This window comes from Sceloporus undulatus, chromosome 3 (genome assembly GCF_019175285.1).
Source record: "Sceloporus undulatus isolate JIND9_A2432 ecotype Alabama chromosome 3, SceUnd_v1.1, whole genome shotgun sequence".
Lineage (NCBI taxonomy): Eukaryota > Metazoa > Chordata > Lepidosauria > Squamata > Phrynosomatidae > Sceloporus > Sceloporus undulatus.
Window position 1 is genome coordinate 144197161 of NC_056524.1, and position 14556 is coordinate 144211716.

At 43.3% G+C, this 14556-nt stretch overlaps 1 protein-coding gene across 5 annotated transcripts in view; it reads right to left on the minus strand.

Moving 5' to 3' along the window:
• ZFAND4 (zinc finger AN1-type containing 4) overlaps nucleotides 1-14556 on the minus strand; it is a 140944-nt gene that overhangs the window by 54602 nt on the left and 71786 nt on the right. For 4 of the 5 annotated variants that reach the window (XM_042459886.1, XM_042459885.1, XM_042459883.1 and 1 more), the window contains 2 exons: nucleotides 9470-9605; nucleotides 2958-4118 (listed from right to left, as the gene is read on the minus strand). In XM_042459886.1, the coding sequence (XP_042315820.1) occupies nucleotides 2958-4118; nucleotides 9470-9605 (1297 nt within the window). Of the gene's footprint in view, nucleotides 1-2957; nucleotides 4119-9469; nucleotides 9606-14556 lie in introns of those variants that run through there. The other variant, XM_042459887.1, reaches the window with a different exon arrangement.

Sequence of the window (14556 nt, forward strand, 5' to 3'; positions counted from 1 at the left end):
TGACTTCCCCTTTCTTCCACTTCTTGTACATGTCTGAAGGCAGATTCTCCCCCCCCCCCCCCGTAGCCCCTCAAAGTGTAGGAAAAATTTACAGCAAGATGTAGGACAAAATGTTGGACAAATTTTAGGACGTTCAAGGAAAATGGAGGACACAACCAACTAAAAGCCAAAATCATTAATAAAAAACAATACAAATTCATGTTTCTCAGTCATGCTCAAAATGGAGGACATTTTGACATGCCTATTAGCACAACTCCAAGACCCAAATTCACAACTACTAATTCATTGGGGACAGAAAAAGAGAGAAAAACCACAGCACATGCAAGGAAGCCTTGGAGCATTCTGAGACCAGGGTTTGAATCCTGGCCAAGCCATGCAAACCCACTGGGTGACCTTGGTCAAGTCACACTCTCTCAGCCTCAGAGGATGGCAAGGGCAAACCCCCTCTGAAGAAATCTTGCCAAGAAAACCCCAGGATGAGGTTGCCATAAGTTGGAAATGACTTGGAGACACACAAGAGCAACAACCACAATATGAGAAGGCAGCCAAGGTCCAAAGTGCACTGCAAAAAGTATCCAGTTTGAGACTGCTTTAACTGTCCTGGCTCAGTGCTGGGGAGTTCTGGGAACTGTAGTTCTGTGAGACATTGAGCCTTCTCTGTCAGGGAGTCCTGGTGCCACAATAAACTACAAATCCCAGAACTCCCTAGCACCGAGGGCAGTTAAAGCAGTCTCAAACTGGATTTTTTTCTGCCGTGTGTTTTGAACCTTGGCTTTATGTGATATAGGAGTCTGAAATCTTTGCTGCTAGGACTCAGTACATATATACATAGTGTGTGTGTGTGTGTGTGTGTATTATACAGACACACAGTATATGTATATGTATGTGTGTGTGTGTATATATATATATATATATACACACACATTATACAGACACATAGTGTATGTGTATATATATATATATATATATATATATACACACACACACACAAACAGACACACTGTGTATACATATACACACACAAACACACACATACACTATATATATATACACACACATTATGCAGACACACACACACACTTAAGCGTCTTAGGTCCAAAGCACACTGCTGAAATAATCCAGTTGGAGACCACTTTAACTGCCCTGGCTCATATAAAGAAATTAACAATAATAACAACAAAAGCAGCAGCAGCAACAGCAAAAATAACCTTGAGAACAAACTACCATCCCCAGAATTGTAGTTCCTGGGAACTGTAGTTTCTTGTAGCCCCAGAGCTCCCTCTGACAGAGAAGGCTCAATGTCTCCCAAAACTACAGTTCCCAGGATTCCCCAGCATTGAGCCAGGGCAGTTTAAGGAATTCTCAAGGTGGATTTATTTCTGCAGTTTGGGAATTGTTCCGACCTGGAGGTAAGGCTGGGATGGAGAAGGAGGAGGAGGCGTCCTGGGAAAGGAGGACCCACCTGGCCTGCCAGCAGCCCCGACTGCCTGCCCTTTTCCTCGGCTGGGCTCTTTAGGCTCCCTTGGCTGCAGGGAGGGAGGGAGGGAGGGAGGAGGGCGCCGTTTTGCCTGGGCTCCCCTCCTCCCCAGCGCCTCCTTGCCTTCAGGGCCAAAAGCAGCAGCAGCAGGAGGAGGCTCTTTATTCCTGTTGTCATTTTTGGGTGCCTTCAAGTCCTTTCCCAGCCTCTCTCCTCCTCCTCCTCCTGCTGCTGAAAAAGTTAAACCTGGTGCCCCCGTGACTCACGCCTGTTGGGGAAGGGGGTGGGGCTCTCTCTGGCCTCCTTGAAATGCTGCCCTCCTAAATTTTGGCGCCCCTGGCCGCTGCCTAGGTCGCCTATATGGTAGAGCCGGTCCTCTCCATGGGGGATCTTGGAACCAAACCCCAGCGTATAACAAGTATCCACTGTAATATATAACCATTCAATTCCTGCTTTGATTACAAATTGATATATTCATTCAAATTTTAATGGTGGTATAGTAAATTATGCACTTGCTTGGATTTTCAAATTTCCATTTTCTCAGCATCACAGGTCACTGATCTGTCCATTAAATTATTTTCAGGATGTTAGCCATGTTAGTCTATTGCAGCAGAAATGAGAAAATTTTGTAGCACTCTAGAAACAAAATTTATTATGGCATAATAATCCTTTCAAGGATTATAGCCCATCTAATCAGAAATCTGAAGTGCTACTCCAGCTGGCAGATTATTAAACACCTGCTTGGATGGATGGGTGATTGGAATCAATAGTCGGAGGGAACTGAAATTCAGTGCATAGGACTGAAATATGTTTTCCATGCTTGAATGCAGTTGCACTGGGGATTATGTCTGCCCAGCTACTTCTCTCCTCTGTAGCAGGAAATAATTCAGTTTGACAAAACATTAACAGCCATGGCTCAGTGCTATGAAATCCTGGGATGTGTTGTTTTGTGAGATGTTTAGCCTTCTCAGGTACCACAACAAACTACAAATCCCAGAATTCCACAGCATTGAGCCATGGCAGTTAAAGTGGTGTTAAACTGCATTATTTCCTGCAGTGTATATTAGACCTAAGACTTCTAAGACTTGATGGATATTTTCTTTGCTGCCAAGGCAAATGTATGACTTCATTCAAGACAAATATAGCATTATCACAACAGTGCATGTATTTGACTGCGTGGTTAGCAAAGGACAGAGAATACTAACAAGAATTGTATGTCAAAGATGCTCACATAAAGGGCAACTTCCATTTGATTTGATAGAACTTTTCCTAACCTCAATGGCACCATTCAGATCCTGAATAAGGACATCAGATCTTTTGCCAGACAAGTCTGAATCAAGCCTATCTGAGGGATCTTGGTGCAAGCAGAGGACCAAATATATCTATTTCTCAATTCCATCTAGAGAATTTAGAATTCTACCTGGAAAAAAAAACAAGGAAATACAAACAGAAATACAGTTCTATTATAAAGCATAATTACCAACAAGTATTCAGGCATGTCATTGTGAGGAGAGACCATGTTAAATCTTTCTTCTTGAAAATGCTGAAGATCTGAAGTTAACACAATACCACAATTCCGAAACCTGTCCATACCACAGGAATTCTTCAACCCATCTCTGTTGGTGCTTCGGGTCAGCGAACTTCGAAATCCTACATTATTTACAGAAAGAACAGGATCTTTGGATGCTTTGATAGTCATTCCTGTGATCTCTCTTGTCTCCTTTTTAGAATGGCTAGCAGGTCTTTTGCCAAGTGAGTCCATACCAATGCTATGAAATCTAGAATTCCTTGCATAAGAGGAATCTGCTGAATTGTGTACCTCCAATGGCCGTAGAACATTTGGGGAAGCATCAGGCCTCAAGTTACCAACTTCTAAGCACTTAGATTGTGTTTGAGGTTTCCGAGGACTGTGATGTACAATTTGTGCTGAACACTGAAGAGGTGAGAGGTGTGCATTTCTCTGAGAACAGATGTCCTGAGAGTTAATAAAACTAGTTTCTGCTGCTGAAAAGGTTAGAGGTTTTATAATGGACTTGTCAGGATGCTTGGCAATGGCAGAGTCCTTATGCCACTCAGATAACTGGGGTTCTTTATTCACTTTTCCTGTTCCATATAATTCACTGCATGCTTCAGAAATGTTTGCTTCTCCTTGTCTGGTAAGAACATCTGTGTTTTTAAAAACTTTTTCTTCTGTAGGATTTAGATTTACATTTGTGGTATCTGGATACAAAAAAGGACCTTTCTCGTTTATTGATACACCAGTTTCTGTATTTTTTTCTGAACTTTTAAGTTGAGCTGAAAGTGGAAGAACTGTATCTGGAGGTACTTTTGCATCTTCTTTCCCCCCACACATTAATTTATCTGGTGTTAACATGCTTGTGATTGACTGAGATTCTGAAACATTTTCCCATCTGTTACTTTCCTTAATAAAGTTGCTAGAAGGCATCCTTCTACCAGTAGTTGCCAAAACTGGAAGTGCATTTTGAGATGTTTCTGAGGTATGTAAATTGCCAGGAGTTAAACAGGATTGCCCAATGTAAGAAGGTGCTCGAAAAAAATTATGATGTGCAGCTGTCACTGAGCCACTAAGTGAACATGGAGCTACTGGAGAACGTGGGTTCATTTTAATAATTTGTTTTGGCTGTGAAAGAGAAAAGAAAGAAATGTGGTTATTTGAATTGCATTGGACTAGCATGTATGGCAGTGGCTTCCAACCATGCATCCCAAGAGATCTTTGGGCTACAACTATCATAATCATTCATCACTGATCATGCTGGTTGGGACTTCTGACAGTTGGAGTTAAATATCCAGGGACTGCAGATTGAAAACCACTGACTTAGAAAATTCCATGGGCTAAAGAAAACAAATTCTAAAAAGGTCTCTCACTATAAACCTAGATCGTTTTCCTTTAGAATTCAATTTAAGATTTAAATCAATTTAAGATTTAAATCAATTTAAGATTTAATTTAACTTTTTTTTGGCAATGTCCTTACAAAAATGTTTGAAACTCAAGTCCAGCATGGGCACCGATTCTATTTTAGTAATTAAAAGACTTTTTAAAAAATAGATAATGCTTTGGATACTGCTGAATTCCATTTGGGCAAAAATGGGATATAAATAAAATAAAACAAACAAACAAATATATTCATAGAAGTAATGTAATCACTGAGATGGAAGACTATGAGATACACATATATCTAAAAGTGTACTTTGGCTGATAGAAGTGATTCTGTCACTAGATGTAACATGGGGCAATCCCTAGTCCACATTATGTCAATAAAACTTTCTTTTTCTCCCCACCTCCCTGGGTCTTATGTGCCACTCAACCCTCTGAGTATTTTCCAGAGAGATGGAGAATGATCACTCCTGGTACTGCTAATAGAATTGTTTATGTTAGTGAAATACCTTGTTGGATCCTTGTCTTGTGTATATCTTACAAATACATAGATACAATTTTTGTGAATCAAAGTTTCCCATTGTGATAAAGAGGGGTTTTGGGTGTGGGTAAATTTATCTCATTTAAGGGCATGAAAACAAGTCTCTTCACTTAGAATCATAGAATTATTCTGGCGGGTTACAGACTGCCCATTTGGGGCCATCTGTACCCGCCCCTTTCCCTGGTGTATTGGGGCCTCAGCTGCCAGAACGGCAGCCGCTGAGGCCCCGATCCGCCACTTTTCAGGCTGCGGGGAAGTGGCAAAACTCCGCTTCCCCACAGCCTGAAAAGGGGTGTCCTTGGGGCTTCAAGCCCCAAGGACACCCCGCGGTGGCGGGGAGGAGGAGAAAGGGGCCACTTGGCCCCTTTCTCCCTTGCTTCGCTGGGCGCAGCCATCTGAAGGTTGCGCCCAGCGATGCAAAGCGGCGCCGCAAACCAGGAAGGAGCTCCGAAACGGAGCTCCTTCCTGGTCCGCGCAAAGGGCACACTAGGCGCCCTGGTGCGGAGCGAGGACGTCATGTCCGCGCCGCCCCGTATAGAGGTGGTGTGACCGTGACGTCCTCATGGCGGCAGCCGTCTCGAACGACCGCGTCATTTTTTACGCGCAGAGCGCGTATTAGGGTTAGGGAGGTGCGGAAGCACCGTACCTTCCTAACCCTAGTACACGCTCTGCGCGTACTTTAATGGTGGTGTGTAACCCACCATAGTTGGAAGAGACCACAAGGGCCATCCAGTCTAACCCCATTCTACCATGAACAAGCTCACAATCAAAACTACCTCAGCAGATGGCCATCAGTCTCTGTTTAAAAACCTCCAAAGGAGGAGTTTCCACCACACTCCGAGGGAGTGTGTTCCACTGTCGAACTGCTCTGATATTAGGAAATTCTTCCTAATGTTGAGCTGGAATCTCTTGTCCTGTAGTTTGAATCCTCTGCTCTGGGTCCTGTTCTCTGGAGCTGCAGAAAACAAGCTAGCTCCATCCTTGATATGACATCTCTTCTCCAGGCTAAACATGACCAGCTCCCTAAGTCATGTCCATAGGGCATGGTTTCCAGACTCTTCACCATTTTGGCTGCCCTCCTCTGGGCATGCTACAGCTTGTTAACATCCATTTGAACTATGGTGCCCAGAACTGGACACAATATGCCAGTTGACCAAAGCAGAATAGAGTGGCACTATTAGTTTCCTCGATCTAGACATTATATTGGCCTTTTTAGCTGCTGCATCACACTGTTGACTCATGTTCACTGTGGTCTACTAGGACTCATAGATCCCTTTCAGATGTAGTCTTGTTAAGCCAGGTGTCCCCCATCCTATATCTATGAATTTCATTTTTTCTACGTAAGTGCAATACATTACATTTCTCCTTGTTGAAATTCATTTTCTTAGTTTTGGTCAAGCTTTTTAATCTATTCAGGTCATTTTGAATTTTGATCCTCTCTTCTGGGGTATTGACTCCTCCTCCTAATTTGGTGTCATCTGCAAATTTGATAAGCATACCCTCTATTCCTTCATACAAGTCATTGATAAAGGTGTTGAATAGCATTGGACCCAGGACAGAACCCTATGGCACCCAACTGGTCACTTCTCTCCAATATGGTCATTGCTAAGCACCCTTTGGTCAACCAATTACAGATCCACCTAACAGGTGCATTGTCTAGCCCATATTTTCCTGGCTTGTTTGCAAGAATATCATAGGGAACTTTGTCAAAGGCCTTACTAAAATCAAGATATGCTATATCTACAGCATTTTGTTCATCTATCAAGTTGGTAATTTGATCAAAAACAGAGATCAGATTAGTCTGGCATAACTTGTTTCTAAGAAACCCATCTAGACTTTTTGTGATTATGGCATTCCCTTCTAAATGTGCACTGACTTTCTGTTTAATGATCTGCTCTAGAATCCTTCCTGGTATTGATACCAGACTATAATTGTTGGGATCCTCTTTTTTCTTCTTCTTGAAGATGGGGACAACATTTGCCCCCCTCCAGTCTGCTGGGACTTCTGTTCTCCAGGGGTTATCAAAGATTATTGCCAGTGGCTCTGAGATTATCTTTGCCAGTTCTTTTAACACCCTTGGATGTAGTTCATCTGGTCCTAGAGACTTAAATTCATTTAGATTAACCAGATATTCCTGTACTATCTCTTTCCTTTTTCTGTGATGCATTTCCCCTATTTCTTCTGTTCCATTTTTCTCAGTTAAGGCACCCGTTATCTTTTGTGAAAAATCTGGGGCAAAAAAGGTGCTGAGTAGTCCTGCCTTTTCTCTGTTCCCTGTTAGCATTCTGTCATCTTCTCCACGCAGTGGCCCTACTATTTCCTTCTTTTATTATGGACATACCCCCAAAAGCCCTTTTTATTGCTCTTCGCAAGCCTGAGCTCATTCTGCGCTTTATTTTTTCTGACTTTACCCTTACAATGTTCTAGCTATTTGTCTGAATTCATCTTTGGAGATTTCCCCCTTTGTCTATTTGTCTATTTCCAGCCAGTTTAAAACTGGCTGTTGTTAAACCAGTTCTTAAAAAGCCTTCCTTTGACCCCTTAGAGAGATCCACATATCGGCCGGTATCACTTTTGGGTAAGGTAATTGAGAGGGTCGTTGCCAACCAACTCCAAGCAGTCTTGGATGACACTGATTATCTTGAACCATTTTAAACTGGCTTCAGGTCAGGATACGGAGTGGAGACTGCCATGGTCGCCTTGGTCGATGATCTCTGTCTGTGCATCGACAGGGGAAGTATGGCCCTGTTGGTGCTCTTAGACTTCTCAGCAGCCTTCGATACCATCAACCATGGTATCCTTCTGGAACGCCTGAGAAGGTTAGGAATCGGGGGCACTGCTTTGCAGTGGTTCCAGTCCTATCTGTCAGACAGATTCCAGATGGCGTCGCTTGACAACAGTTGCTCGGCCAAGAGGGAGCTCAAATCAGGTGTCCCTCAGGGCGCGATACTGTTGTCAATGCTCTTCAACATTTACATGAAGCCGCTGGGTGAGATCATTGGGAGACATGGAGCGGGGTGTTATCAGTATGCTGATGACACCCAAATTTGTTTCTCCATGTCTTGGACTGCTTCAGTGACCAAGGATGGATTCTCTCCTCTGAAGTAGTCTGAGGTCAATAATGGACTGGATGAGGGAAAATAGACTTAAATTGAATCTAAATAAAACGGAGGTACTCGCTATAGGCAATCTCAATCCGGGAATGGTGATAAGCTCTCCAGTACTGGACGGGGTCACACTTCCCCTAAAGGACTGTGTTCATAGCTTGGGGGTACTCCTCGACTTGTCGCTTCACCTGTCGTCCCAAGTTGACATGACAGCCAGGAGTGCCTGTTATCAGCTTCGACTGATACACCAGTTACGCCCCTTCCTGGAATGGGAAAACCTTGAAATGGTTGTATATTCGCTGGTAACCTCTCGTCTCGATTTCTGCAATGCGCACTACATGGGGCAACCCTTATGCCACATTCGGAAGCTGCAGCTGGTCCAAAACATAGCAGCCAGATTGGTGACTGGGAGTTCCAAGTTTGATTCTATCACACCTATCTTAAAATCCCTACACTGGCTGCCTATTAGCTTCCGGGCACAGCATAAGGTGTTGGTTATTACTTATAAAGCCCTACATGGCCTGGGTCAAGCTTACCTGAGGGAACGCTGCCTCCCATATAATCCTTCCTGCACTCTCAGGTCCTCGGGGAAGAACCTACTACAGTCACAGAGAACTAGAGTGGTAACTACCTCCCAGAGGACGTTTGCTGCTGCCGCTCCAAAAATCTGGAACGATCTGCCGGATGAGATCCACCAACTAGCATCTTTTGAGGCCTTTAAGAAGGCAATAAAAACAGATCTCTTCCAGCGGGCCTTCCCAAAGTGATCCCCTAATTTCACTCTCCACATGCCTAAATTGTTTCTCTTCTTCTCTTCGGACCGATTTGAACGCCTTTGATATTATTGTTTTCTCTTTTTATATGCTGTTACCCACCTTGATCCAACACAGGAAAGGCAGGTTAAAAATAAATACTACTATTATTATTATTATTATTATTATTATTATTTCTTATACATGTCCTGTTTAAAACCTAGTTCAGTTGAAAGTTCCTTAGTCATCAATCCTGGTTTTTTTGAGACACTTTCCATTTTCGCTCCTCACTGGAACTGTTTGAAATTGTGCCTTCAGTATCTCCCTTTTGTGAAGCTCCCATCTGTCCTGAACTCTCTTCTCTTTTAGTATTCCTGACCATGGGATCACCCCCAGTATTTAACTAAATTTACTGAAATCAGCTTTCCTAGATTCTAGAATGTGTGTCTGACGATGCCTGGCTTCTCCTTTCCACTGCATAACAAACTCCAGGAGAACATGATGGTTAGGAAGAGATCTAAAATTGTTGATCCCCTTGTTGCCTCTTCCACCTTAAATTTGACTGAGTTTGACTTCCAGCAAATATCAGCAAAGCTGCATTCAAGGAAATACTAAAGCGATCACCCAACCTTTTAAGAGGACCTGGAATGCAAAAACACAAATCATTGCATATGAGATAGACGAGTATAGCCTCACTTTTTTGTTCTCCATCTTTGTTTTGAGCAGCTTCATTTTATTCATTGTGATGGAGTTCTCAATTATCTGTTGACCAGAAGGAGATGCCTCTTTATCTTCACTGTTTTCACCATACAAATTATAAACTGAACCAGCACTGGCAAGGAGATAGAGCAAATGCATTTTGACATTTTATTCTCAAATAATCTAAGAAAAAGTTCATGTTGTACAAACATGTGCCAGATGATTGAAATATTATATAATAATTAATAAAGTGCAATGATCACAATTACTGTTAAAGTTTGAATGTGTTCATAGAATTCAGTTTCACTACAACAATATTCGCTACTTAAGCAGATCTGAGACCAATATTTAATCTAAACCAATCCTTAGGGATGTATTCCTGTTTTTGTCTTCCACTCTCAAATGTTCCCTACTTACTTTTGTATCAGCTGCTCATTATAAGTGGTTAATAAAAACTTGTAAAAGTGTTCCCATTCCCCTCTTTTCTGTATTGTCACTTTCCTTAAGGAAAAGAAAATGGTGGCGGTGCCACCGACCTGATCATGGAAAACCAATAATGTTGGGAATGACTGGAAAAACCTGAGCTAATATCATTAATTCCCCAGTTATAATAAAACTTCATAAATAAAATGTATCTGGAAGACAGGAGACAACATTCAGGGGGGTGGGGTTTAAACCTTTCAGAACCCACCCCAAGAAGGGAACTGTCAGGATTCCTTGATGTTCCCCTGTCATGGGTTTTTGTTTATTATGTTTTGTCTGTATAGAAGTATGGTGAATAATGATGTTATAGTTGGGGAATTTATTGTTGTTGAAACAGTTTAAGGTTAGCTGTTGGGAATGGGAAGCTGGGCTAATAGAGGGAAGGAGGCAGACATGGGACATTACCAGATTCTCAAGGTCACTCTCTTGGGAAAGGAATGAGAAGGAGGGGGAATGGGAAACAAGGGGGAGTTGGGTTAGGTGTGAAGGAGGTTATATGTTTGCAATTAGGTCTTTGAAGCCAATTCTGGCAAATGCTTGTCTCTTGTGCTGATCTGCTCAATAAATCCTTTCTGGTTTACATATGAAGCCTCATTAGTGAATAAGCTAGAGATGGGGCCATCACAGGAACCTGTGTATTGGAGAAGTGGAAGGAAAGAGCCGAAGAAACTAACTTCCCTTCCTGCAGTCCCCCCAAGTCTATCACTAGGTATTGGTCACTAGTCCTCAGTGTGGCTGGAGAGGAAAGGAAAAAAAGCTGGTCACTTTTAAAACCCAGTGACCCCCCTTTTCCTTTAGCTAGAGAAAAGAAACAGCCCCTCCCAGTGAGGGCTAAAAGTCCCCCTCCCTTCAGAGATGTAGCTAGGATTTTAGGAAGGGGGGGGGGTGTCCAGACTAAGTGCCACCATTATAATGGGGCTTGGATGCGGCGGTGCAGCAGCATACACCATTCATTTATCTAATGGAAGGGGGGGTCCAGACCCCAAGAACACCCCCCCCCCCGCTACGTCCCTGCTCCCTTCCTAGTCAGCGAGAAAGAGAAAGACAACAAAAAGCAGGAAATGTACCATTTGGTCCTGAGATAAGGCCAAGCAATAAATGCCTCCTTTGATTGCCCCTTGCCAGCCAGGCAAGAAGATAAAAAGCATCTATGTGCTGTCCTAGCAACCCCCTCTGGGCTCCCTCCTCCCAGTCATTTGGAGAGAGAGAAAAGAGAGAAAGAAAAACTTTACTGTCAACTTCCCAGTTTCTTTGTCCTCAGCACACCTTTTGGAGATAAGATCAGATCACAGCTTCTAGCAAGCTTGATCTCTGCTTGTTGGCTCCCTAGCCAAACAGAAAATCATCCTGCAACACAGGCTCCCAGATGTTAGGTATAAAGGGGTGCAGTGGGCAAAGACTTCCTCCCCTTCCTCTTCTAACAGCAAACGGCCCAAAAGCACACACAGAGCAACTGGTTCAAAACCTTGCAGTCTACAAGATTCAAAAGACCTTTCCCCCCTCTTCTCCCACCAAGGAGACAAGGGAAAAAAAATCCAAACCTGCTATCTGTTTGAAAGGAGTCCACTCCCCTTTCCCTCGCACAACAGCTGACCCACACAGGGAAATAGCACAGAATTCCCCCTCTCAGGAAAAGAAGAAAACCCAAGCTGAAAGGACAAACCCCACACTGCAATTCCTCCCTCCAAGATAAAAGAGAGAGAGAGAAACACCGCTGCCTACCATGTGATGCTCCGAAGTCTGAAAAACCACCGCTGCCTACCATGTGATGATCCCTGGGGTCTAAGCAGCCACACAGCCACCCTGTTCTTGGCCCTTAGCCCCAGGGGATCCCTTAGATTTCCCCCTAGAGTTTCCTAGGTCTCCATTCCCACTCCCTGTTGAGCTGAATGAGACCTCTTGAGATCCTCTAGTCAAGCTGCCACCACCCAGTGAATCTCCAATGAGTTCCCCTTAGCACACACTGGGACTTGCTAAGGACTTCTAGTTTCCTTTCCTTGCTAACCCAAGCAATCAGTAACTGAGCTAAGGCACGTGTACAGGAGCAGAGAAAGACAGCAGATACTTTTAAAGAAAGGTATTTATTCTAAATAGACAAAATAGAGCAAGAAGATATCATTCATGCAAGGCCTCCTTGCCCTGCAGGTACAGAATGCATAGTTACAAGATATTCATTTCAGGCAAGCTATTAGATAAACATAACAAAAGCCTAAACGCACTAGCTAACACATTTCCTAGCTACTCACACAGTGATGGGATTTGCAGTTCTTGATGGGTTTCTAGATGCAGGGAGCTGGCCCTTTTGCCGAGCTCCACCCACATCCTTTAAGCCTGCCCTGGGCACAGGCTCAACAGCTGGTTTCCAAAACAACTACAAAGATGGAGAACAAAGAACACATGGTTCCCCAGGGGGTTTTCAAGTCCTCTGCCGGAAAATTCTCAAAATTTGTGGTCATACTCTCAGATTGGCCAGTTGGGCCTTACATCAGCTATGATGTAGCTGCTCTTTAGCATGTGATGTAAGCTCTCATTAGCATGTACTCCCCCCCCCCGATTAACCCTTTGTGGTTTAGAAGGAGTCCTCAAATGACTGGCGGACCAGTCATTACAGATGCTTTTCTTAGAAAAATTAAAATATATTGGGAAGAGAATCAGTGAATAATCTTGTGACCCCTGAAATGGTTAATGTCTACTTAACAACAGTATTGGAACACAAACCCTTGTGTTCTTTCTTTCCCTTTAGGAAAGAAAACAGATTTGAGACAGACATGTTTTTTGGGGGGAAACTTCCTGCATGAGTAGCTGAAATCTCTCCATGATGATCATAGAATCATAGAGTTGGAAGAGACCGCACGGGCCATCCAGTCCAACCCCCTGCCATGCAGGAAATCCAAATCAAAGCAACCCCAGTAGATGGCAATCTAGCCTCTGCTTAAAGACCTCCAAGGAAGGAGATTCCACTACACTCTGAGGGAGTGTGTTCCACTGTCGAACAGCCCTTACTGTCAGGAAGTTCTTCCTAATGTTGAGGTGGGATCTCTTTTGCTGTAGCTTGCATCCATTGTTCCGGGTCCTGTTCTCTGGAGCAGCAGAAAACAAGCTTGCTCCCTCCTCAATATGACATCCTTTCAAATATTTAAACAGGGCTATCATATCACTTCTTAACCTTCTCTTCTCCAGGCTAAACATCCCCAGCTCCCTGAGTCGTTCCTCATAGGGCATGGTTTCCAGACCCTTCACCATTTTAGTCGCCCTCCTTTGGACACGCTCCAGTTTCTCAATGTCCTTTTTGAATTGTGGTGCCCAGAACTGGACACAATATTCCAGGTGGGGCCTGACCAGAGCAGAATACAATGGCACAATTACTTCTCTTGATCTAGACACTATCCTTTTATTGATGCAGCCTAAAATTGCATTGGCCTTTTTAGCTGCTGCATCGCACTGTTGACTCATGTTCAACTTTTGGTCTACTTGGACTCCCAGATCCCTTTCACATGTAGTTTCATTCAGCCAGGTGTCCCCCATCCTATATCTGTGCATTTCATTTTTCTGCCCCAAGTGCAGTACCTTCTCTGTGTTGAATGTCATTTTGTTAGCTTTGGCCCAGCTTTCTAGTCTATTCAGATCATTTTGAATGTTGATCCTGTCCTCTGGAGTATTAGCTATTCCTCCTAATTTGGTGTCATCTGCAAATTTGATAAGTATGCTCCCAATTCTGTCATCCAGGTCATTGATAAAGATGTTGAATAACACTGGGCCCAAGACAGAGCCCTGTGGGACTCCACTGGTCACTTTCCTCTAGGATGAAAAGGAACCATTGTTGAGCACCCTTTGGGTTCGGCCGGTCAACCAATTACAGATCCATTTAACAATTACTTTGTCTAGCCCACATTTTACAAGCTTGTTTGCAAGAATGTCATGGGAAACCTTGTCAAAGGCCTTAGTGAAATCAAGATATACTATATCCACAGCATTCCCTTCATCTAGCAAGCTGGTAATTTTATCAAAGAAAGAGATTAGATTTGTCTGGCATGACTTGTTTTTCTGAAACCCGTGTTGACTTTTTGTGATTATGGCATTGCCTTCTAGATGTTCACAGACTCTCTGTTTAATGATCTGCTCTAGAATCTTTCCTAGTACTGATGTCAGACTAACTGGACGATAATTGTTGGGATCCTCTTTTCCCCTCTTTTTGAAGATGGGGACACCGTTTGCCCTCCTCCAGTCTGCTGGGATTTCTCCTGTTTTCCAGGAGTTTTCAAATATGATTGCCAATGGCTCCGATATTACATTTGCCAGTTCTTCTAGTACCCTTGGATGTAGTTCATCTGGTCCTGGAGACTTAAATTCATTTAGATTAACAAGGTATTCCTCTACTATCTCTTTACTTATTCTGTGCTGAAATTCCCCTATTCTGTCCTCTGCTCCATTATCCTCAGGTTGAGCACCCTTTTCCTTTTCTGAGAAGACTGAGGCAAAGAAGGTGTTGAGTAATTCTGCCTTTTATCTGTCTTCTGTTAGCATTTTGCCATCTTCTCCACGCAGTGGCCCTACTATTTCCTCCTCCTTCCTTTTGCTGCGGACATATCCAAAAAATCCCC